Below are 24,232 nucleotides of genomic sequence, written 5' to 3'. Positions count from 1 at the left end.
ATCCCCATTTTTCCTATGAAACTGTGACAGCTCTGGGATCTTATAAAATCTGCTCTGCTTTACTCGGACTGTAAATGACAGAGAAGAATTGGTCCTTGGATACCCTTTGACCTGCAGGTTCCTGCTCTTTCAACCACATGTAACATTTACTTTGAGTAAACTAGGGGACTCGGCTAACAGAGGTGATGCAAGACAGGCTCAGTATTAAGGGAAATCTAAGAGCAACAGAAAGACCATTATAACAAAATTGTGAGTTCTAGACTAATAGTAAGAGGATAAAAATTATTTTGCTTATGCATGTCATCTTGTCTATGTCTATATTATTTTTATACCAAATATAACTCTATTTTGTGTCATAAAATTATTTTTAAGGTATAGAATTTTTATTTTACTTAATTTTAATTCATTTTTTCCATGTCTATTTACAGGTTTGTTTTTTGTTTTGCGGTACGTGGGCCTTTCACTGTTGTGGCCTCTCCCGTTACGGAGCACAGGCTCCGGACGCGCAGGCTCAGCGGCCATGGCTCACGGGCCCAGCCGCTCCACGGCATGTGGGATCTTCCCGGACCGGGGCACGAACCCGTGTCCCCCGCATCGGCAGGCGGACTCTCAACCACTGCGCCACCAGGGAAGCCCCTATTTACAGTTTTGACACTAGGATTCACTATTTTTTAGAAATGTCACTCCTGAGTAGGAAGGTCCTTGACAATGTTTGTAATTGGGCTAAAACTCATTCCACTGTCTCTAAGTGATATCAATTGTGCCAGTTCTCAGATCACATACTATCATATGATTCTGTGATTATTTTAGAAAAATAGTTGCCATTACTATGTCACAGAAGGACCCTCTTTCCGATTGGTTTGGGATGTCTGCCTGATTTCCGCATTTGTCTCATACACAGGAAACAGGGCAATTAACAACTGAAGTTAGCTATTAAGGCAAATTTCAAAGTAGCATTTGAAACAATGAAAGCCAAGGTAGGGATGGCAGCATATGGAATGGGAACTGAAGGGATGGGTTTGTGATATAATTCCACTAATCAAAAAAGCAAGAAAGGGCTTCCCTGGTGGCGCAGTGGTTGAGAGTCCGCCTGCCGATGCTAGAGGACAGGGGTTCGTGCCCCGGTCCGGGAAGATCCCACATGCCGCGGAGCGGCTGGGCCAGTGAACCATGGCCGCTGGGCCTGCGCGTCCGGAACCTGTGCTCCGCAACGGGAGAGGCCACAACACTGAGAGGCCGACATACCGCCAAAAAAAACAAGCAAGAAAGAGTAGTCTTTTTTTTTTTTAAATATTCAAAGCTCAACCTGAAAGTATTTTCATCATCAAATTTCCTTCTGGAATAAATGATTAAAACTTAATTTAAAATCATAGATAAGCAACAAGGATATACTGTAGAGCAGAGGGAATTATGGCAATTATCTTGTAATAACTTAGAATGGAGTATAATCTGCAAAAATACTGAATCACTATGCTGTACACCTGAAACTAATATAATATTGTAAATCAACTATACTTCAATTTTTTAAAAAAAACCTTAACTTAAAATCATATAAATTCCTATCTGGAATACCTTAAAATGAAACTACCCAATTGTATTTTAAGCTTGTGCTTAAAATATGCCCATAAAGAGGAAGTAGTATTAATAGATAGAAAAAAGCAGTAGTCTGGGCATGGGGAGACCTGGTGCTGACTCAGTATACTCTGTGACTCAAAGCAACTTTTCAAGCATTCTGCACATCAATCTCCTCATCAAAAAAAAAAAAGAACAGTTGGGTCAGAGAATCTCCAAGTCTCTTTCAGCTCTAGAGCCCAATGTTTGTCAGATTGGTTGGAGAAGTTGGTGGGAAACCTTTCAGTGGAGTACAAGTACTTGTAGCTGAGTATACAGTTGAAAAATTGCCTTCTGCCAAGTCTTGGGATCTTACATAACAAGAGAGATCAAATAGAAAATGGTCCAAACTCCGGGTCAGCTAAGATCTGAGTGTAGAGCCCTGAACTGAACTCCTGATATCATCCAGATGTTAGCAGGACTGGAAAGCCTTCCAAAGCACAGCAAAACTTTTTGACCTACCTCCTAGAGAAATGGAAATAAAAGCAAAAATAAACAAATGGGAACAAATGGAACTTAAAAGCTTTGCACAGCAAAGGAAACCATAAAAAAGACGAAAAGACAACCCTCAGAATGGGAGAAAATATTTGCAAATGAAGCAACTGACAAAGGATTAATCTCCAAAATTTACAAGCAGCTCATGCAGCTCAATATCAAAAAACAAACAACCCAATCCAAAAATGGGCAGAAGACCTAAATAGACATTTCTCCAAAGAAGATATACAGAGTGCCAACAAACACATGAAAGGATGCTCAACATCATTAATGATTTCTCACTAATCGTTAGAGAAATGCAAATCAAAACTACAATGAGCCACATCTTCTTTATCCATTCATCTGTTGATGGACATTTAGGTTGCTTCCATGTCCTGGATAGCACAGGTAGATCAGCTCAGTGCTTTGTGACCACCTAGAAGGGTGGGACAGGGAGGGTGGGAGGGTGGGAAATGCAAGAGGGAAGAGATATGGGGATATATGTATATGTATAGCTGATTCACTTTGTGATAAAGCAGAAACTAACACACCATTGTAAAGCAATTATACTCCAATAAAGATGTAAAAAATAAATAAAATAAAAACTACAATGAGGTATCACCTCACACCAGTCAGAATGGCTATCATCAAAAAATCGACAAACAATAAATGCTGGAGAGGGTGTGGAGAAACCTCCACAGTGCAAGGGAACCCTCTTGCACTGTTGGTGGGAATGTAAATTGATACAGCCACTATGGAGAACAGTATGGACGTTCCTTAAAAAACTAAAAATAGAACTACCATACGACCCAGCAATCCCACTACTGGGCATATACCCTGAGAAAACCATAATTCAAAAGGAGTCATGTACCACAATGTTCATTGCAGCTCTATTTACAATAGCCAGGACATGGAAGCAACCTAAGTGTCCATCAACAGATGAATGGATAAAGAAGATGTGGCACATATATACAATGGAATATTACTCAGCCATGAAAAGAAACGAAATTGAGTTATTTGTAGTGAGGTGGGTGGACCTAGAGTCTGTCATACAGAGTGAAGTAAGTCAGATAAAGAAAAACAAATACCATGTGCTAACACATATATAAGGAATCTAAAAAAGAAAAAATGGTTCTGAAGAATGTAGGGGCAGGACAGGAATAAAGAGGCAGCCGTAGAGAATGGACTTGAGGACACGGGGAGGAGGAAGTGTAAGATGGGACGAAGTGAGAGAGTAGCATTGACATATATACACTACCAAATATAAAATAGATAGCTAGTGGGAAGCAGCCACATAGCACAGGGAGATCAGCTCAGTGCTTTGTGACCACCTAGAGGTGTGGGATAGGGAGGGTGGGAAGGAGATGCAAGAGGGAGGTGATATGGGGATATATGTATATGTATAGCTGATTCACTTTGTTATAAAGCAGAAACTAACACACCATTGTAAAGCAATTATACTCCAGTAAAGATGTTTTAAAAAAAGCACAGCAAAAGCCAACATGTTTCCTGGTGCTGACATTCTCTTGTTGGCAACTGGGCATCTATTTGGGTACATTGTAACAAAAAAAGAAAATTTCAAAACTCAGATGGGGTGACCTTGTTCTCAGAATTCTAGAGCCATTTGGCAAGCAGAAAACTACGCTGACTGGCTTTATGAAGCCTAATTATTGTTCCTTCAAAGACACTGAGTATAAAATAACTACTAATTGTTTAAAAAAATCACTTGATAGACATGGAAAATCATAAAGAATTACGTGACCACAGTGTGTTCTGCAACCCAGAAATAGCCATTGCTGGCACTTGTGTGAATCCATTTCTCTCTTCTTGGATGTGCGAGTATCAACACAGGCATAGTGCTTGTTTTGCATACTAGAGTACAGGCATTTCCTTAATATTATTCCATATCTTTGAAAACATTATTTTAATAAAGTCCACTATAAGAATCTATTAAAATTGACTCACCAAACCCTTATGGTTAGGTTAATTTGTCTCCAATATTATGTTGTAATAATACTGCAAAGAATATTTTTGAACAAAATTCTTCACCTGTCTCTTTCATTATGATCCTCCATCCTCCATTCTTAAGTGTGCAGGTAAGTCTTGTTAAATGTATGCGCAGAAAGAATGCAAAGCTTCGGATGATGCAGTATAAGCATGAGACAAGTGTTTGTGAGGTCATGGACGCTTCAGTTTAGGAATGACTGCAAAACTTATATCCTTAGCATGAGGATTGTACCTAAAAGAAATAAATGTATGAATCCCCAAATATTGGGGTACAGGTATCAAATTAGACATGTCCATTTCGAGGTCATGAATTCTCTTTACCTATCAAGTAGCTGGATTTATTCATAATTATAGTAGAAAGCCCTCATTCAGGTGATTTGAAGAACTTTTCAGCCCAGTAAAGTGTCCAAATTGTGTTAGCAAAGACAAGAATAAACATTTTAAACCATTAAATACTATTAGTATTATATATATGTGTGTTATGCAATGTCATTCTTCATGTTCAAAGAAGGAACCATGGGACGTTGTTCTGGTTGTACAGAAAGATGTACAGAAACATGGTCAAAATGAAAGAAAGGGCTGCTCTGGAACTTTCCTCCCCAGCTCTTGGGCTTAATTTTCCTGTCTTCTGACCTTGCTTCAAGCCATAATATGCCTTACCTTTGCATGGTTCTCTGTGGTTTGCAATTTTTTCATTCAGTTCTTCCAGCACCACTCAGAAAGGAGATTTATTTTTATTGAACAGACAAGGAAATGGCCAATTAGAGAATTTAAATGATTAGCTCTACGTCACTTAGCTGGGACTTAGTCAGATTTCTTATAAAAATAGAGTCCTCCGTAAGCATAGCAATAAGGAAGCGTACTGCAAAATGTAAATCATATACCTGTGTTGGGTCAAAACTTTCATTGATGATGAGAGAATGCAACATTAACACGAGAAAATTATTTGTGTGTCTTGTTTTGGATTGTTCTTCTTCCCCATAGATAAAAGCCCGTCGTGGTAAAAGAGATTCAGGGCAGAGGGAATCTCCCCCACAAAGTGTGGTACCATTTCCCAGAGGAGCCAAATGGATGAGAAGCCTTCCACCAGGAAAGGTAAAGCCACATCTCTCTCTCTCTCTCTCTCTCTCTCTCTCTCTCTCTCTCTCTTTTTCTTTAAAATTTATTTATTTGGCTGCACCGGGTCTTAGTTGCGGCACTCAAGACCTTTAGTTGCGGCATGCGGACTCTAGTTCCCTGACCAGGGATCGAACCTGGGCCCCCCTGCATCGGGAGCATGGAGTCTTAACCACTGGACCACCAGGGAAGTCCCAAGTCACGTCTTGTATTTGCAGGCTACCTTATGGAAGAGTGGAAGTTTTATTTCCACATCCTCGTTCTCCATTCCTTCTCCTTTGTTTTTTATCAAGCCTCCCTGTTGTGGAGATTCTCCCAGTGTAACATTGGACCAGATCCAGCCCCTCATTCTGTTACCTGCTACTTTTTCCTTAGGGAGCCCCAATGAGGTATCTATGAGAAATTACGTCAAATGATCACTGAATCCCAGGACATAAGGAATGGAAGGAGTCCAGAAAAAGTCATTTTAAACAAACCCCTAACCCATATATGAGTTCCTGCTACAATATCTTTGCTATGTAGCTGGTTATTTCCCATGAGCTTTGGAAACCTCCAGTAATAGGGAAATAATTCTTTTGCAGGCAACCAAATCTCATCCCTGAGCCTATTTGGCCATTAAAAATTATTTCTCCCATTATATATATATTTTTATATGTTTATCTGTTTATTCACAGGTTCTCTCTTTGTTTCTCTTTAGTCCCATTTCTCCAAATGTGCAAAAAAATTTAATCCATCATTCACATGGGAACCCTTTCAATATAGGCCCATTGTTCCACTTCACAGGGACCTAAAAGAATGTGTTGCTCTTGTAACAGAATGACAGTTCCTCCAGTACCGTATCACCTACAAACAGTAAAAATGGTTCCCCATATTAGTTTTTTTTTAAGCTGAATATATGTGAAGGCAGAGCCTAGTGACATACAACAAAAATACTTCCAAGTGAACATTACACTAAGGAGTTAGTGGTTGCGCTCATTTATACAGTATATATCAGGTATTTTAAAAGAGAGCCCTTGGGGCTTCCCCGGTGGCGCAGTGGTTGAGAATCTGCCTGCTAATGCAGGGGACATGGGTTCGAGCCCTGGTCTGGGAGGATCTCACATGCCGCGGAGCAACTAGGCCCGTGAGCCACAACTACTGAGCTTGCGCGTCTGGAGCCTGTGCTCCACAACAAGAGAGGCCGTGATAGTGAGAGGCCCGCGCACCGTGATGAAGAGTGGCCCCCGCTTGCAGCAACTAGAGAAAGCCCTCACACAGAAAAGAAGACCCAACACAGCAAAAATTAATTAATTAATTAAAAAACTCCTACCCCCAACATCTTCAAAAGAAAAAAAAAGAAATAGCAGAAAATTTCGAATTAGGCATGAGCATGAATTAAAAAAAACAAAAATAAATAAATAAAAGAGAACCTTTGGACGTTAGCTTAATTCAAAGGCAGCTCTCTAAGTATAAACTTCCAAGCTTTATGGTAGATGAATATGCAAAACAGATGGGACCACAGACTTGAAACTAGGAGACTCAGGTTCTGTGACTGGCTCTTCCCCATCTTCCTCATGCACTTTATTTTGGAACAATGTGACATAAATGCCTTCATTTAATTTTTCTTATATTTTCATCTGCTTCCCACACCTCTGAAAAAAGGCCGTATTTGTTTTACTTTATGGTAAGATCCCCGATTTATTGTCTTGAAGCCAACTAAAGAATATGACAAAGAAGGGTTGTAGTTACGATTATTTCGGTGAAAAAAGATAGTGGGACTGCATGAAATCATCTGTAGTTTTCTCAGACTTAGCAGTGGGAGAAATGGAAAGAAGGTGATCTCAGTCAGTATACTCACTGCAGACATCTGTGTTATTCCCTAGTTCCTGAATTCTGTTCATTACGCTATGGACTGGCTCTCATCATGCACTTCTCAAACTTTACCGTGATAACCCAGCGTGTGAGTCTGAGCATTGCAATCATTGCCATGGTGAATAGCACTCAGCAGCCTGGTTTATTCAATGCCTCCACAGAAAGACCTCTTGCATTCACCCTCAATCACTCCAACAGATCCACCAAGGAGTTTAATTCGGGAGTAAGTATAATGGAGAACAAGGCTCTTTGTTGAGAGGGAAAACCCAGTTTGAAAGGAAGAATTGTATCTTGATTCTGTGGCATATAGAAGCATGAATTTTCAGTGGCAAACTAAAAAGGACTGGAAGTATTTTTCTTTGAGATATTGCTTACCTCTGTGATTAAAATAGTCTCACTGAGATTATTATGATTACAAGGTTGGGGGTAGGGACTCTAGGAAAAAATTGTGAACACTTCTAGAAAGGAATAGATTACTGGGTATCTTCAATGAAAAACTAGGCACTAGGATGTATCTAAGCACATCCTTCTGCCTGATTTTAAGCAGGTCTCTGTACTTTTCATAGTCTTTGAGCCATTTTACAACTCAGTAAGTTCTATATAATAAATAGTAATGCAAATGATTCTTGCCCATAGCTCTGCAAATGAATTTTGTTCTGAGAAAAATCAATTGCTACTCTCCTCCACTTGCCTCTCAGTTAAATAAGCCAGTTTTGCTATATATTTAAAATCTATTTCAGCATTACTTCCCACTTATAAATGTGTGGGTCTTTGAATTCTCCTTTGGGCCAGTTGTAACATCTTACCAATTCCCCCATTAATCAATGAGTTAAATAAAATCTTTATTACATGTTCATTTTTTATTTGTATAAGGATCATGGTTATAACCCATTTAAATTTTTTCTTTAAACTAACATTTATCTTACATTTCTAAAGTCATCCTCATATTTTATGATTTTGTTACCTCGGAGCCAGCTTATTTACAATGACCTCTCCGTCTCCAGTCTTTCTTCCATCATTCATTCTACACATTCACACACCTGTGCTCAAGAATCCAGAATACCTTCAAGTCGCAAACTCCTCTCTTGAGATGCTGTACTTCTCCAGAACCTGCGCCCACTTCTCAGCACACTCCTGTCTGCTATCAATGACCCAGGGAGAGTCTTTGCTCTGAGCAAGTTAGAGTCCCGGTTAGTTTCACTGGGTATCACTCCAAACACTGCAAGTCCACTTTTGCTGTTTTTCTTCAATAAGAATGAGTTTTCCTATTTCTCTTTACACAAATCATAGGTATTCTTCAAAGAATGGTTCAAGTACTTCTTCCTTCCTGGGACCTTCCCAAATTGTTCTTCCCTCTTCTTAAAGTCCCTATTTTACTGCCGTTCATCCTCAAACTTGAATTCTGACATGAGTCATATATCTTGTATTATTTATAGTTATTTTAAGTGGACAAAATATTTCATATTTTACATTTTTTGACTCTTTACTTCAATGTATACCATGATGCCATGTATCTAGTGGTCTACCAAAATTATTTATTGGGTTACATCAGAAGAAAATGTGATCTTATTAATGTGTAATATGTGTTTTAGGAAGTCACCTCTGCCAGGGCAGACCATGATTCCTAAACTTGATTTTAGGGACTAATTTTGATAAGCATTCAGTAAAGATGTGTTTTCCTTATTTTTTAAAATGAGAGTCAGCATGTCACCTGAATTATTTACTAGAACCAAGATAGTTAAAAGAAGCTCTTTCACTATATTTCATTTATATCTTCCTATCAACTACCTATGTAATCATTTCTTTATCTCTTTTCTTCTTCACTTCTCTATTTTTTTTCCTTTTCTTCTTCATTTCTCTATTTTTTTCTCTCTCTGAGAGGAGCAAATTAGAGATATAATTGGTTGTTTGGAAAAGGTGGAATATTTGTTTGGTAAAAAATGGAGGAAAGCCAAAATTGATATTTTATAGGAGGGTCAAAACCCCAAGCAGCTCTGGCTATAAATTAGAATTTTTATAAAAGAAATTCTTAGCAAAGAATTTTCCTTTTTTTCCCCCCAGGCCTCTGTATATGAATGGAGCCCAGAGACTCAGGGTATCATCTTTAGCTCCATCAGCTATGGGATAATACTGACTCTGATCCCAAGTGGCTATTTAGCAGGGATATTTGGAGCAAAGCAGATGCTTGGTGCTGGTTTGCTGATCTCCTCCCTTCTCACCCTCTTTACACCACTGGCTGCTGACTTTGGAGTGATTCTGGTTATTGTGATTCGGACAGTCCAGGGCATGGCCCAGGTAGCCGGTTACTTTCTCATTCTGTGTGGGATATGGATTCCTGAATTCTACTAGAGATCAAGAGTCTTAATGATTTTCATTTCAGGGAATGGCATGGACAGGTCAGTTTACAATTTGGGCAAAATGGGCTCCCCCACTTGAACGAAGCAAGCTCACCAGCATTGCGGGATCAGGTAAGGAAATGCATATAGATCACAACTTTGTAATCTGCTTCACCCTACTACACCTTTCCTTCTATGCATAGGATGGTTTGGGGGACAGGGAGAAAAGTGCTGTAAAAATATTCAACAATGTAAGACAGTTACATAACAAATAAGACAGATACATCTGTGCTGTGAAGCCACTAAGACTCAGAAGCAGAAAAGACCATTGTGAGCACTGTGAGGGCAGTCAGAAAAGCATTGTAGGGAAAACTTTAGAACTTTAAGAATTTGCAAAAATAGAAAAAAAAAAAACAAGTAAACTGTATAAACACCATTTTAGCAAAGATATGCAAATGAGAATTAAGACTATCAGTGGTGAGGAGATAAATCAGTCCGGAAAGTAGAGTTTCAAGAGCCCACATTATTCTGAGTTCTTTACTCTTCTGAGCTAATATTCACAATATGCCTTTGAAGATAATTTTTAACTCTCATTTTCTTTTCTTTTGAATTTTATTTTATTTATTTTTTTATACAGCAAGTTCTTGTTAGTCATCCATTTTATACACATCAGTGTATACATGTCAATCCCAATCTCCCAATTCATTAGACCACCACCCCCCACCCCCCGCTGCTTTCCCCCCTTGGTGTCCATATGTTTGTTCTCTACATCTGTGTCTCTATTTCTGCCCTGCAAACCAGTTCATCTGTACCATTTTTCTAGGTTCCACAGATATGCATTTATATACAATATTTGTTTTTCTCTTTCTGACTTACTTCACTCTGTATGACAGTCTCTAGATTCATCCACGTCTCTAACAAATGGCTCAATTTCATTCCTTTATTGGCTGAGTAATATTCCATTGTATGTATGTACCACATCTTCTTTATCCATTCTTCTGTCTATGGGCATTTAGGTTGCTTCCATGACCTGGCTACTGTAAACGGCGCAGCACTGAACATTGGAGTGCATGTGTCTTTTTGAATTATGGTTTTCTCAGGGTATATGCCCAGTACTGGGATTGCTGGGTCGTATGGTAGTTCTATGTTTAGTTTTTTTAAGGAACCTCCATACTGTTCTCCATATTGGCTGTATCAATTTACATTCCCACCAACAGTGCAAGAGGGTTCCCTTTTCTCCACACCCTCTCCAGTATTTGTTGTTTGTAGATTTTCTGATGATGCCCATTCTAACTGGTGTGATGTGATACCTCATTGTAGTTTTGATATACATTTCTCTGGTAATTAGTGATGTTGAGCAGCTTTTCATGTGCTTCTTGGCCATCTGTATGTCCTCTTTGAAGAAATGTCTATTTAGGCCTTCTGCCCATTTTCTGATTGGGTTGTTTGTTTTTTTAATATTGAGCTGAGTGAACTGTTTATATATTTTGGAGATTAAGCCTTTGTCCATTGATTCATTTGCAAATATTTTTTCCCTTTCTGAGGGTTGTCATTTCATCTTGTTTGTAGTTTCCTTGGCGTTGCCAAAGGTTTTAAGTTTCATTAGGTCCCACTTGTTTATTTTTGTTTTTATTTCCATTACTCTAGGAGGTGGGTCAAAAAAGATCTTGCTGTGATTTATGTCAAAGAGTGTTCTTCCGATGTTTTCCTCTAAGAGTTTTATAGTGTCTGGTCTTATATTTAGGTCTCTAACCCATTTTGAGTTTATTTTTGTGTATGGTGTTAGGGAGTGTTCTAATTTCATTCTTTTACATGTAGCTGTCCAGTTTTCCCAGCACCACTTATTGAAGAGACTATCTTTTCTCCATTGTATATCCTTGCCTCCTTTGTCATAGATTAGTTGACCATAGATGCATGGGTTTATCTCTAGGCTTTCTATCCTGTTCCATTGATCTATATTTCTGTTTTTGTGCCAGTACCATATTGTCTTGATTTTTGTAGCTTTGTAGTATAGTCTGAAGTCAGGGAATCTGATTCCTCCTGTTCCATTTTTTTCCCTCAAGGCTGCTTTGACTATTTGGGGTCTTTTGTGTCTCCATACAAATTTTAAGATTTTTTTGTTCCAGTTCTGTAAAAAATGCCATTGGTAATTTGATAGGGATTGCATTGAATCTGTAGATTGCTTTGGGTAGTAGAGTCATTTTCACAGTATTGATTCTTCCAATCCAAGAACATGGAATATCTCTCCATTTGTTGGTATCATCTTTAATTTCTTTCATCAGTGTCTTATAGTTTTCTGCATACAGGTCTTTTGTCTCCCTAGGTAGGTTTATTCCTAGGTATTTTATTCTTTTCATTGCAATGGTAAATGGGAGTGTTTCCTTAATTTCTCTTTCAGATTTTTCATCATTAGTGTATAGGAATGCAAGAGATTTCAGTGCATTAATTTTGTATCCTGCAACTTTACCAGATTCATTGATTAGCTCTAGTAGTTTTCTGGTGGCATCTTTAGGATTCTCTATGTATAGTATCATGGCATCTGCAAACAGTGTCAGTTTTACTTCTTCTTTTCCAAATTGTATTCCTTTTATTTCTTTTTCTTCTCTGATTGCCGTGGCTAGGACTTCCAAAACTATGTTGAATAATAGTGGCGAGAATGGACACCTTGTCTTGTTCCTGATCTTAGAGGAAATGCTTTCAGTTTTTCACCATTGAGAATGATGTTTGCTGTGGGTTTGTCATACATGGCCTTTATTATGTAGAGGTAGACTCCCTCTATGCCCATTTTCTGGAGAGTTTTTATCATAAATGGGTGTTAAATTTTGTCAAAAGCTTTTTCTGCATCTATTGAGAAGATCATATGGTTTTTCTTCTCCAGTTTGTTAATATGGGGTATCACATTGATTGATTTGCATATACTGAAAAATCCTTGCATCCCTGGGATAAATCCCACTTGATCATGGTGTATGATCCTTTTAATGTGTTGTTGGATTCTGTTTGGTAGTATTTTGTTGAGGATTTTTGCATCTATATTCATCAGTGATATTGGTCTGTAATTTTCTTTTTTTGTGACATCTTTGTCTGGTTTTGGTATCAGGGTGATGGTGGCCTCATAGAAGGAGTTTGGGAGTGTTCCTTCCTCCGAAATTTTTTGGAAGAGTTTGAGAAGGATGCGTGTCAGCTCTTCTCTAAATGTCTGATAGAATTCACCTGTGAAGCCATCTGGTCCTGGACTTTTGTGCGTTAGAAGATTTTTAATGACAGTTTCAGTTTCATTACTTGTGATTGATCTGTTCATATTTTCTATTTCTTCCTGGTTCAGTCTTGGAAGGTTATACCTTTCTAAGAATTTGTCCATTTTTTCCAGGTTGTCCATTTTGTTGGCATAGAGTTGCTTGTAGTAGTCTCTTAGGATGCTTTGTATTTCTGTGGTGTCTGTTGTAACTTCTCCTTTTTCATTTCTAATTTTATTGATTTGAGTCCTCTCCCTCTTTTTCTTGAGTCTGGCTAAAGGTTTATCATTTTTGTTTATCTTCTCAAAGAACCAGCTTTTAGTTTTATTGATCTTTACTATTGTTTTCTTCTTTTCTATTTCATTTATTTCTGCTCTGATCTTTATGATTTCTTTCCTTCTGCTAACTTTGAGTTTTGTTTGTTCTTCTTTTTCTAGTTCCTTTAGGTGTAAGGTTAGATTGTTTATTTGAGATTTTTCTCATTTGTTGAGGTAGGCTTGTATAGCTGTAAACTTCCCTCTTAGAACTGCTTTTGCTGCATCCCATAGGTTTTGGATCATCATGTTTTCATTGTCATTTTTCTCTAGGTATTTTTTGATTTCCTCTTTGATTTCTTCAGTGATCTCTTGGTTATTTAGTAACGTATTGTTTAGCCTCCATGTGGTTGTGCTTTTTACGTTTTTTTCCCCTGTAATTGATTTCTAATCTCATAGCATTGTGGTCAGAAAAGATGCTTGATATGATTTCAATTTTCTTAAATTTACTGAGGATTGATTTGTGACCCAAGATGTGATCTGTCCTGAAGAAGGTTCTGTGCACACTTGAGAAGAAAGTGTAATCTGCTGTTTTTGGATGAAATGTCCTATAAATATCAATTAAATCTATCTGGTCTATTGTGTCATTTAAAGCTTGTGTTTCCTTATTATTTTTCTGTCTGGATGATCTGTCCATTGGTGTAAGTGAGGTGTTAAAGTCCCCCACTATTATTGTGTTACTGTCAATTTCCTCTTTTAGAGCTGTTAGCAGTTGCCTTATGTATTGAGGTGCTCCTATGTTGGGTGTATATATATTTATAATTGTTATATTTTCTTCTTAGATTGATCCCTTGATCATTATGTAGTGTCCTTGCTCATCTCTTGTAACATTCTTTATTTTAAAGTCAATTTTATCTGATATGAGTATTGCTACTCCAGCTTTCTTGTGATTTCCATTTGCATGGAATATCTTTTTCCATCCCCTCACTTTCAGTCTGAATGTGTCCCTAGGTCTGAATGGGTCTCTTGTAGACATTTATATATGGGTCTTGTTTTTGTATCCATTCAGCGAGCCTGTGTCTTTTGGGTGGAACATTTAATCCATTCATGTTTAAGGTAATTATTGATATGTATTTTCCTATGACTATTTTCTTAATTGTTTTGGGTTTGTTTTCGTAGGTCCTTTTCTTATCTTGTGTTTCCCACTTAGAGAAGTTCCTTTAGCACTTGTTGTAGAGCTGGTTTGGTGGTGCTAAATTCTCTTAGCTTTTGCTTGTCTGTAAAGCTTTTGATTTCTCCATCGAATCTGAATGAGATCCTTGCTGGGTAGAGCAATCTTGGTTGTAGGTTCTTCCTTTTCATCACTTTAAGTATATAATGCCACTCTCTTCTGGCTTGTAAAGTTTCTGCTGAGAAATCAGCTGTTAACCTTATGGGAGTTCCCTTGTATGTTTTTGTCATTTTTCCCTTGCTGCTTTCAATAATTTTTCTTTGTCTTTAATTTTTGCCAATTTGATTACTATGTGTCTCGGCATGTTTCTCCTTGGGTTTATTCTGTATGGGACTCTCTGCACTTCCTGGAATTGGGTGGCTATTTCCTTTCCCATGTTAGGGACGTTTTCAACCATAATCTCTTCAAATATTTTCTCGGGTCCTTTCTCTCTCTCTTCTCCTTCTGGGACCCCTATAATGTGAATGTTGTTGCGTTTAATGTTGTCCCAGAGGTCTCTTAGGCTTTCTTCATTTCTTTTCATTCTTTCTTCTTTATTCTGTTCTGCAGCAGTGAATTCAACCATTCTGTCTTCCAGGTCACTTATCCATTCTTCTGCCTCAGTTATTCTGTTATTGATTCCTTCTAGTGTATTTTTCATTTCAGTTATTGTGTTGTTCATCTCTGTTTGTTTGTTCTTTAATTCTTCTTGATCTTTGTTAAACATTTCTTGCATCTTCTCGATCTTTGCCTCCATTCTTTTCCCGAGATCCTGGATTATCTTCACTATCATTATTCTGAATTCTTTTTCTGGAAGGTTGTCTATCTCCACTTCATTTAGTTGTGTTTCTGGAGTTTTATCTTGTTCCTTCATCTGGTACATAGCCCTCTGCCTTTTCATCTTCTCTATCTTTCTGTGAATGAGGTTTTTGTTCCACAGGCTACAGGATTGTAGTTCTTCTTGCTTCTGTTGTCTGCCCTCTGGTGGATGAAGCTATCTAAGAGCCTTGTGCAAGTTTCCTGATGGGAGGGACTGGTGGTGGGTAGAGCTGGCTGTTGCTTTGGTGGGCAGAGCTCAGTAAAACTTTAATCCACTTGTCTGCTGATTGGCGGGGCTGGGTTCCCTCCCTGTTGGCTGTTTGGCCTGAGGTGACCCAACACTGGAGCCTACTGGGCCTCTTTGGTGAGGCTAATGGCAGACTCTGGTAGGGCTCACGCCAAGGAGTACTTCCCAGAACTTCTCCTGCCAGTGTCCTTGTACTCATGGTGACACACAGTCACCCCCCGCCTCTACAGGAGACCCTCCAACACTAGCAGGTATGTCTGCTTCAGTCTCCTATGGGTCACTGCTCCTTCTCCTAGGTCCCGATGTGCACACTACTTTGTGTGTGCCGTCCAAGAGTGGAGTCGCTGTTTCCCCCAGTCCTGTCGAAGTCCTGCAATCAAATCCTGCTAGGCTTCAAAGTCTGATTCTCTAGGAATTCCTCCTTCCATTGCCGGACCCCCAGATTGGGAAGCCTGACGTGGCGCTCAGAACTTTCACTCCAGCGGGTGGACTTCTGTGGTATAGGTGTTCTCCGGTTTGTGAGTCACCCACCCAGCAGTTATGGGATTTGATTTTATTGTGATTGCACCCCTCCTACCGTCTCATTGTGGCTTCTCCTTTGTCTTTGGATGTGGGGTATATTTTTTGGTGAGTTCCAGTGTCTTCCTGTCAATGATTGTTCAGCTGTTAGTCATGATTCTGGTGTTCTTGTAAGAGGGAATGAGAGCACGTCCTTCTACTCTGCCATCTTGAACCAATCTTAACTCTCATTTTACAAAGGAGGGAATCAAAGTATGCAGAGATTAAGTAAATTTCCCAGAGACAAATAAATACCTGGCAGTAGAACTGATATTTGAGACCCGGCAATTTGGTCCCAGAGTGTACACTCTCAATCACCATTCTACCCTCCCCCACCAGAGCTTGTGATCGTAAGGACTTGATAGCTACATCATTGCTATTTGCCCCAACTGGTAGCACTGAGAATCTGTACTTGAAGAACAGAACTGAGGGTCATCAAGCCTCTCACTCCCCAGTCCAATGCGTGGCTGCACCCTGCAGATTTTTACTCCAAAGCCACCGTCCTGTGTGGCTCCTTCCATTGCAGTTGTCAGCATCTCTTCTATCTACAAATGCTCAGTTGGTCTTCTCTCTCCTCTAGCTTTGTTTCCTTCAAACTTCTCATCAAAGCCAGGTTATCTCCCTAAAGCACAGACAGGGCATTTTTGCTAACCTGCTTGGGAATCTTCAGTGTGTGCCTTCATGATTACAGAAGACTGACCTCCTTATTGCATGGATATAAAGATGCTCTACCATTTGGTCCCAACCTGCCTTTGCACTCAACATCCCTCTGTAAGCAATGCTCAGATTGTAGCATGTATAGTCTGCACTTAACTTCTCTCTGGCTCTATTTCTACTGGCTCATTTTCCTGGAAGGTCTTTTGCTCCCAGCTTCTTTTACCAAAATTCCATCCATCCTACTCTTAGCTCATGTAAACAGTTTGTGAATCCTATCATCAGTTTTAATTTTCTCATGTATACTTTCAAAGAAAATTGTAGTTTTATTATCATATTTATATTCCACATTCTTTTTTTTCAAATTGCATATATTGGGACCCATTGAAGGGGTCATAAAATCAATTAAGTAGGTCAAAGCCAGTATTTTTAAAATGAAAGTGAATAGAATAGAATGGAAATTTTGGGAGTGAATTGCACACGGTAAGACTAAGTATTGATTCATGAAACTCTTGTTTGAAGTGTGTGTGTGTGTGTATGTGTGTGTGTATTTGTGTATATGTTGTGTTGCCATGAAAGATACATTTCTTATTATGGGTCTCTGAAAAATATGTTCAGACTCCAAGGTCTACATTTTATTACACATATAATAGTGAATTTTGTTCACGTTTTTCTCTGCAGCTGGGCTGAAATCCCCTTGAGGTCAAGGACTTTATCTTATTAGTTTTTGTAACAGTTTCCTTTTCTGTTGCCAACTTCATATTGCCCCTGCCAGAATGTAACTCTAATTATAAGGAAATACTGGTGGGCTATGTTTGCAGAGAGTTTCTATGACAAGCAAAGGGATTTGTATTTGGTCACATTGGAGTTAAGGAGCCGTTGAAGTGTCAGGTGGCATATTGTTATTATTGATTATTTCTAATTACTTCTCATGACTTTATTGGGGGAGATCTGTGAGCTGGAAGAAAGACTCTCATCACCCAGCAATGCTAAGTCTGCCACCTCTTTGTTGGGACAACATCCAGGGAAGTCACTCAGTCTCAACCTTTGCTATTTTCCTCAGTGTTTTTTATCCCTCTTCTCTTCAGGGGCAGCATTTGGGTCCTTCATCATCCTCTGCGTGGGGGGACTAATCTCACAGACATTGGGCTGGCCTTTTATCTTCTACATCTTTGGTGAGTCACTTTCTCTTAACTCCTAACACCTCCACTTCCCAGGCATTTGTTTTTATGCTTACATTACCTATCGCCCACATTCTTCCCATTTGAGAGAAAATGTCCATTGTTAAATGGGAGATGACAAAGAATGTTGAGGATTGGTAGATTTCTTAGTCTAGTCTAAGAGATGACCATGTGCATGGTGCTGACTTCTGAGAAATCAGGAGTGTAGCCTTACACACCCACCCCAGGCATCTTCTGTAGAATCTCTGCCACCACATCTGAAACACCAGGTCTAGTTGCTCTATGTGGTTAATATGTCAGAGCTGGTGAAGCACATTTTCAATATGTCTTCATATTTTATTATAATTATTATTTCTGCCAAGATGCCCTTAACCTATTTTCTACCAGGTGAATCATGCAAAGCTCAAATTAAATGTACACCTCCCTATGGGGACTACCAAGACTTATCCCATCAGATTAAGTCTTTCTGTCCTCTATGATGCTTACTGATAATTTTTCTAGGCTGTGTTAGCATGTAATTATTTATTTCCCCTTCTCCCTTTCCACTAGATTATGAAATGACTGAGGCAAGAAATTCATTCCATATTTTTTTTATCACTTTGGTACTATCATAGTGCCTGACTTATAGCTTTATAAATAAAAGAATGGATAAATCCAGTAATTAGAGGAAATTTAAAGAACATTAGTCCACAGAGTCTTTTAACATAGAACCTCTTCAGGTGACAAATCTCAGCAATGAGACAAGTTTCTATTCTCAATATGGTTCCAGCTAGGACGGCTTTCTCATTAATGATGCTAATCCCAGGTCATTTTTGTCCACACATGTTGATCAGGTACTGTCAAGAAATATTTTTCTGGAAATCCATAATGGATGTATTGTTTGAATACAAATAACACCGTCTTTTGCAAATGTGTTGGAAAAATTTCCTTGCCACACTCATTTTATGGCAGGTTGTTTTGTATATGGATGAATACTTTTCTCTTCAATCCTGACTATTCAGATCTTCTAAAATAAGACAGTAATGTGTGTATTAAGAAGTTGTTGCTAACGACACACCACGATATATTCACTGGAGTCTGAAGAGTAACTAATCAGCTATACAGTGGTACGTTCATGCTTCTGCTCTGTTGAGAGGGCTCTGACATTGACAAGTGGCACTCTACATTTAGTCAAAAGGCGATTTGTAGATGAGTTGAGATGAAGAAGTGGGAAACTTTAGGTCATGATGGTGGAACAACCATGAATTGATATGTGTGTCTTGGGGTGATGTGTGCTACTTCAGAGGAAACTCCCTTCCCCTAGCACACAAATCTACCTGAAAACTAATTGGATCCCAGCTTCCCAGGTAGCATTGGCTGTGTCTGCTGTCTCCTGTGGTTCATGGTGATTTATGATGACCCCATGCATCACCCATGCATAAGCGTCAGGGAAAAGGACCACATCGTGTCTTCACTGGCTCAACAGGTACAGTGCAGCCCTTCTACCTGTGGGCCATGCAGAGATCTCCAGGGTAGGGTGTGGGGCTCTCAGGAGAGGCATCCTCTGTCCTGTTCTAATACCCATACTGATTAGATATTTCCTTTCAGTCCAGTTCTCCTAGACGATCTGTCCCCATAAAGGCTATGGTCAGATGCCTACCACTTTGGGCCATCTTCACGGGTTTTTTCAGCCATTTCTGGTTATGCACCATAATCATAACTTATCTACCAACGTACATCAGTTCTGTGCTCCATGTCAACATCAGAGATGTGAGTATGCTTCCTGTACTTCTATGAACATGATAATGGCAATAAGAAGAAACAGTTCTGTGCTGCCTACTACTTTCTGACTTTACACATAACCACTCATGTAACCCTCACAATGATTGAGAGACATTGTAATGATTTCCATTGCACAGGTGTAGAAATGGGGACACAGAGGGGAGATGACTTGCCCTGGATTACACAATTACTGAGTGGTAGAGCTGCTGCAGTATCTGTGTTCTTAACCACTATGCAATGCTGCCATACTAGCTGATGCTTCAATTTCCCTTAGAAATGAATAGTGCTTTTCTCTGGAGACCAGTGTAATGCAAGTTCTGGCTCTCTTACCTGAGAAATTGTTCTCCTCATGTGGAAAAGGATGCTAATTTCCTTAAAGCAACTCCAAGTGTCAGGAGGGTGGGCTAATGGTTGCTCTGTGTAACTGATAAACTCTGGTACCATATGCGCCTCTGTAACTACTTACTGTATACATTTCCTCCCTTCAGAGTGGTGTTCTGTCCTCCCTGCCTTTTATTGCTGCCTCAAGTTGTACGATTCTAGGAGGTCAGTTGGCAGATTTCCTCCTGTCCAGGAATCTTCTCAGATTAATCACCGTCCGAAAACTCTTTTCATCCCTAGGTAAGGATGCGGGGACTCGGTTAACCAATCCCTTTATCCACACATGGTCAGAGAAGTTTCCTGATGGTGTGTCCCCATTGCCCAGGGCTCCTCCTTCCATCACTGTGTGCTGTTGCCCTGCCTTTTGTGGCTTCCAGTTACACAACAACTATTATTTTGCTGATACTTATTCCTGGGACCAGCAACCTGTGTGATTCAGGATTCATCATCAACACCTTAGATGTCGCTCCCCGGTAAGATTTGACCTGTTTGTTCCCCTCCCCCAGGCCCTTCCGGAGGCTTAGGCCTCAGTCTTCTTGCAACTGCTTCCTGTTGTTGACATGCACAAAATGATGGCAGAGTAATAAAAAATAACTAGAAATGTCAGTATGTGGCCATGACCTAAGGTGTTTTTAGAAAAACAGTGCCCAATCTTGGCCAGTAACAAGTAAATGAAACTTCCTTAGCTTCTCCACTAGAGATTAGACTGTGTGTTCTGGGAAAGGACCCACACACGTGTTTTGGAAAAGCTTCCAGAGTGTTGATGATATTAGCTACCACATATGTATACACCTGTCCTGAGCCAGATCCTATTCAAAGGACTTCTCATGTATCAACACATCTGGTCTGCATAACTACATGTCCTATTGTTATTCTTACTTTATGAGGGAGATGATTGAGGCACAAGAAGTTTAAGTGACATGCCTGAGGTCACACAAAGGCAGAGCCAGGATTTGGACCCAGGCCGTCTGTCCAGTGTATGTTTGTCCAGTGTATGTTGTCTCATCCACTGCGCAAACTGCCTGCCATGCTGAGATGCTGGGGTGGGAACCTGGGCTCCTGAGAGACAGAATTGTTTCCTAGTTGTTGAGTCGGCGGATAGGTGATTTCAGGTTTGGCAAACAGACATTGCCCTAACTATCTTGAAGTGAACAGAAAAAAACTGCGTTAGGCTAAATGACTTTGCTATTAAAGCTGAACTGCATTAAAACTGAGTTGCTGAAGAGTGATAGGCAGCTTTCTATATAAAATCATCTCCCCGCAGGTATGCAAGTTTCCTCATGGGAATCTCAAGGGGATTTGGGCTCATCGCAGGAATCATCTCTTCCACTGCCACCGGATTCCTTATCAGTCAGGTTGGGCCAGTTTATTGAACATCTGCAAGTGGCAGGTATTGTTTTAGGCACTGGGGATTCACAACAGGGCCTCTGTTCGCAAGGATTGTATGGTCTGATGGGGAAAATAAGCCTGGATGCCAACACAATTACTCTATTCTTAGGGGACTCTAAATCAGAGTCTGGTGGTTCACATTTCCCAGGGAAAGAGAAGTAAAAGCTGAATTTCTAAAAATGAATAGGTATTAGATTAATGAAAATGAGCAGTTCAGGCAGAGAAAATAGCACATATGACTTCCTAGAGGAACAAAAGTATGAAACAGCTCTTAGTTATGACCAGAGTGAATGATACATGTCAAGGATAAGAGATGAAGACACAGGATCAGAAGGGGAAGATTATGAACAGTCTGTTCAGATTAATTCCAATTTCTAAAAAAAAAAAATCACAAAATGGAAACCCAAAGGGTCCCAAAGCCAGCTTGAAGGGAGGTTAAATTTTGGGTGGAAAGAGAAAGGCTGTGACACAAAGCACGGAGCATAGCCCGTGAGGCTTGCTCAGTACCAAGTGTGGTCTGGTAGGGAGGATGGAAAGGCAGAACCAGGCTGGGATGGCAGGATGACATGAGCCAACTTACAGAAGAAGATTTGTTTTGTTTTCAATACATCTCTAGGTGATCTATTTTCAGGTTGATTTTGACCAAATTGCTAGGAATCCACTTTGACTATAATGCCAGAAATGAACTGTGACTTACAAGGGCTGGATGAGGGAAATCATACAGTCAGACCAAATGTAACTCACATCATATTGAGATGTCCATCCAGGGGGTTGGTGTGATTGATGTCAACAGTCAAAAACAAAACAAATCAGAGAGAGCACAAGAGTGAAAATCTTAAAGCTGTTGTTTTAGGCATAATTTAAAATGAGTAATAATGATATTTTCAAGAATGTTGAGATCCAAATTTCTAGAAAAACATTAGTGTAGGTTAATTTATTTGGGTTTAAAGAAAAGCTCATCCAAGCCAGAACCCAGTGTTCATTTTAGCATCCTCTTGTTTCCGTCAGTTTCATAAAACCTTCTTTGAGAATTCAAGGTGCTCAGTGGTTATTGCATATTGTTCCCTAGATTCTTTGTGATCAGTGTTGCAATATACAAAATGGAGGATTCCTAGAACTAGTGGAGAAGGAACTGTGAGGCTGATAATTCTGTGTATTTTTTTTTTTTCCTCCAGGATTCTGTGTCTGGATGGAGGAATGTCTTTTTCCTTGCTGCTGCTGTCAACATGTTTGGCCTGGTTTTTTACCTCACATTTGGACAAGCAGAAATCCAGCACTGGGCCAAAGAGAGGACTCTTAGCCGTCTCTGAGGATATAGTTGCAGACTTAAATGTAGTACTGACCATTAACTTTTTCAACATTTTTTACTTATCATCATTCTTTTTTCATATTCTTGGCCATAGGCTCAGCAGTTTTCAATTTCGGTTACATGTTAGATTTCCCTGGGGAGTTTCTAAAACATACAGATGAACGGGCTCTACTCAAGAGATTCTGAATGAATTGGTCTGGGATAAAGCCCAGATATCACTAATTTTTAGACACTCCCCAGGATTTCTAACATGCAGCCAGGGTTGACAAACTGCTAGACAAACTTGAAACATCAATTCCTGTTGCCTTTGAATTTTCCTTTTTGTAAGAAACTAGATAAAAAGCTGTGTGAAAATAATCACTGATAAGTACCTTCACGAGGGCGATTATAGACACAGAGAAGATCTACTAGAACCAGAGTTGTATGTTCTAGAGCTCAGCACAGAATTTTAAGGCTGTAATCCACAGCATTAACATTTTTATACATTGAGAAACATGGATGTTTATTTATGTGGTTACATTCTATTAAAATTCACATGCTAAAATTAAATGGGCCATTTAAAAATTATTTACATTAGGATTATTTCCATCAGGCAAAATAGATATTTATTTATACTAGCTAATTTCCAGGAGATTAACAACCAGGAAATGACAAGGAGAAGATTAAATTAGGCTAATTGAAAATCATGGGAGAGAGAAGATAGAATTGCAAAGCTTACAATGTAAAAAGAATGGATGTGAAGGGAAGCAATATGGGCAGTTCTAGAAGAGACATTGAGATAGTTTGGTCCGTAGAATGAAAATTAGAGGAAGATGACAGAGGCATTTTCAAATGAAATGAAGACTTAAATGGAGAAGAATACTGAAGGTATAACAAGATGGAAGAAATCATGGAACAATATCACACACCAGAGAAATTCCTTTTTAGGATTGAAAAAGATCATTTGACCTTCTTCAGATTTTCCTTATTTGCCCAAGATTCTCAGATAGTCATCATCAACCCCAACAGGAATTAATTCTGTCTCCTAACCCTTAAAACACATCCTCTAGGTTGTCTCTACACAGAGAGCTTATGTCAGTTTTGCTGCAACTATTCCAGAGGAGAAATTCTTGGCATGTTTAGAAGCCAAGTAGAACCACAGAGACTAAAGCCTTGAGCTAATTTAGCAGATAAAGAGACTCTCCTAATGCAAATCAACAGGTATTTTTGAGCAGGTGCTTTAAAGAAAACAGATTGACAGGCTATGAGGGTGATACTGAGATAAGAACACTCTGGCTCTGTTTTCTGGGTATTCACAATTTAGAGAGGAAGGAGAGTTTGTAGTAAACAAAATGAAGAAAAAACGAGAGGAGTAGTAAAATGAATTAAATTAAATATAGGCAAATTAAATACAGGCAAAAAAAAACCCAACAGTCAACACAATAGGCAAATATTTTGAACAAAGACTTCGTAATAGAGAAATTCTAAGTGGCCTATAAACATATAAATCGGTGCTCAACTTCCTTAGACATTAGATAAATGAACATCAAAACCACAGTGAGGGCTTCCCTGGTGGCGCAGTGGTTGAGAGTCCGCCTGCCGATGTAGGGGACACGGGTTCATGCCTCCGTCCGGGAAGATCCCGCATAACGCGGAACAGCTAGGCCCGTGAGCCATGGCCGCTGAGCCTGCGCGTCCGGAGCCTGTGCTCCGCAACGGGAGAGGCCACAACAGTGAGAGGCCCGCATACCACCAAAAAAAAAAAAAACACCACAGTGAGATACCACTACATGCTTAACAGAAAGGACAAAATAAAAGAAGATGGTAAACAGCAAACGTTGGCAAGGTGTGGAGCAACTGGA

The 24,232-nt window shown here is 39.4% G+C and overlaps 1 protein-coding gene and 1 non-coding gene across 2 annotated transcripts in view; one reads left to right on the top strand and one right to left on the bottom strand.

The window, feature by feature from the left end:
• Positions 1–22,503, top strand: part of SLC17A2 (solute carrier family 17 member 2) — a 60,935-nt gene extending 38,432 nt beyond the window's left edge. The window contains exons 2-12 of the mRNA XM_027128555.1: positions 5,077–5,187; positions 7,071–7,282; positions 9,121–9,354; positions 9,440–9,527; positions 17,459–17,545; positions 18,898–19,016; positions 19,139–19,300; positions 19,801–19,933; positions 20,019–20,166; positions 20,958–21,048; positions 22,258–22,503. Of these exons, the coding sequence (XP_026984356.1) occupies positions 5,160–5,187; positions 7,071–7,282; positions 9,121–9,354; positions 9,440–9,527; positions 17,459–17,545; positions 18,898–19,016; positions 19,139–19,300; positions 19,801–19,933; positions 20,019–20,166; positions 20,958–21,048; positions 22,258–22,392 (1,437 nt within the window). The 5' untranslated portion in view covers positions 5,077–5,159 and the 3' untranslated portion in view covers positions 22,393–22,503. The remainder of the gene's footprint in view (positions 1–5,076; positions 5,188–7,070; positions 7,283–9,120; positions 9,355–9,439; positions 9,528–17,458; positions 17,546–18,897; positions 19,017–19,138; positions 19,301–19,800; positions 19,934–20,018; positions 20,167–20,957; positions 21,049–22,257) is intronic.
• TRNAR-CCG (transfer RNA arginine (anticodon CCG)) lies at positions 5,325–5,398 on the bottom strand. Its single transcript has one exon. It is a non-coding gene; the product is annotated as a tRNA-Arg (tRNA).
• Positions 22,504–24,232: the final 1,729 nt, after the last annotated feature.

This window comes from Aethalodelphis obliquidens, unplaced genomic scaffold (assembly GCF_003676395.1).
Source record: "Aethalodelphis obliquidens isolate GAN/ISIS:26980383/991018 unplaced genomic scaffold, ASM367639v1 scaffold34, whole genome shotgun sequence".
NCBI lineage: Eukaryota > Metazoa > Chordata > Mammalia > Artiodactyla > Delphinidae > Aethalodelphis > Aethalodelphis obliquidens.
The sequence above is the reverse complement of the archived record's forward strand: the minus strand, read 5'-3'. Positions and strand labels throughout refer to the sequence as shown.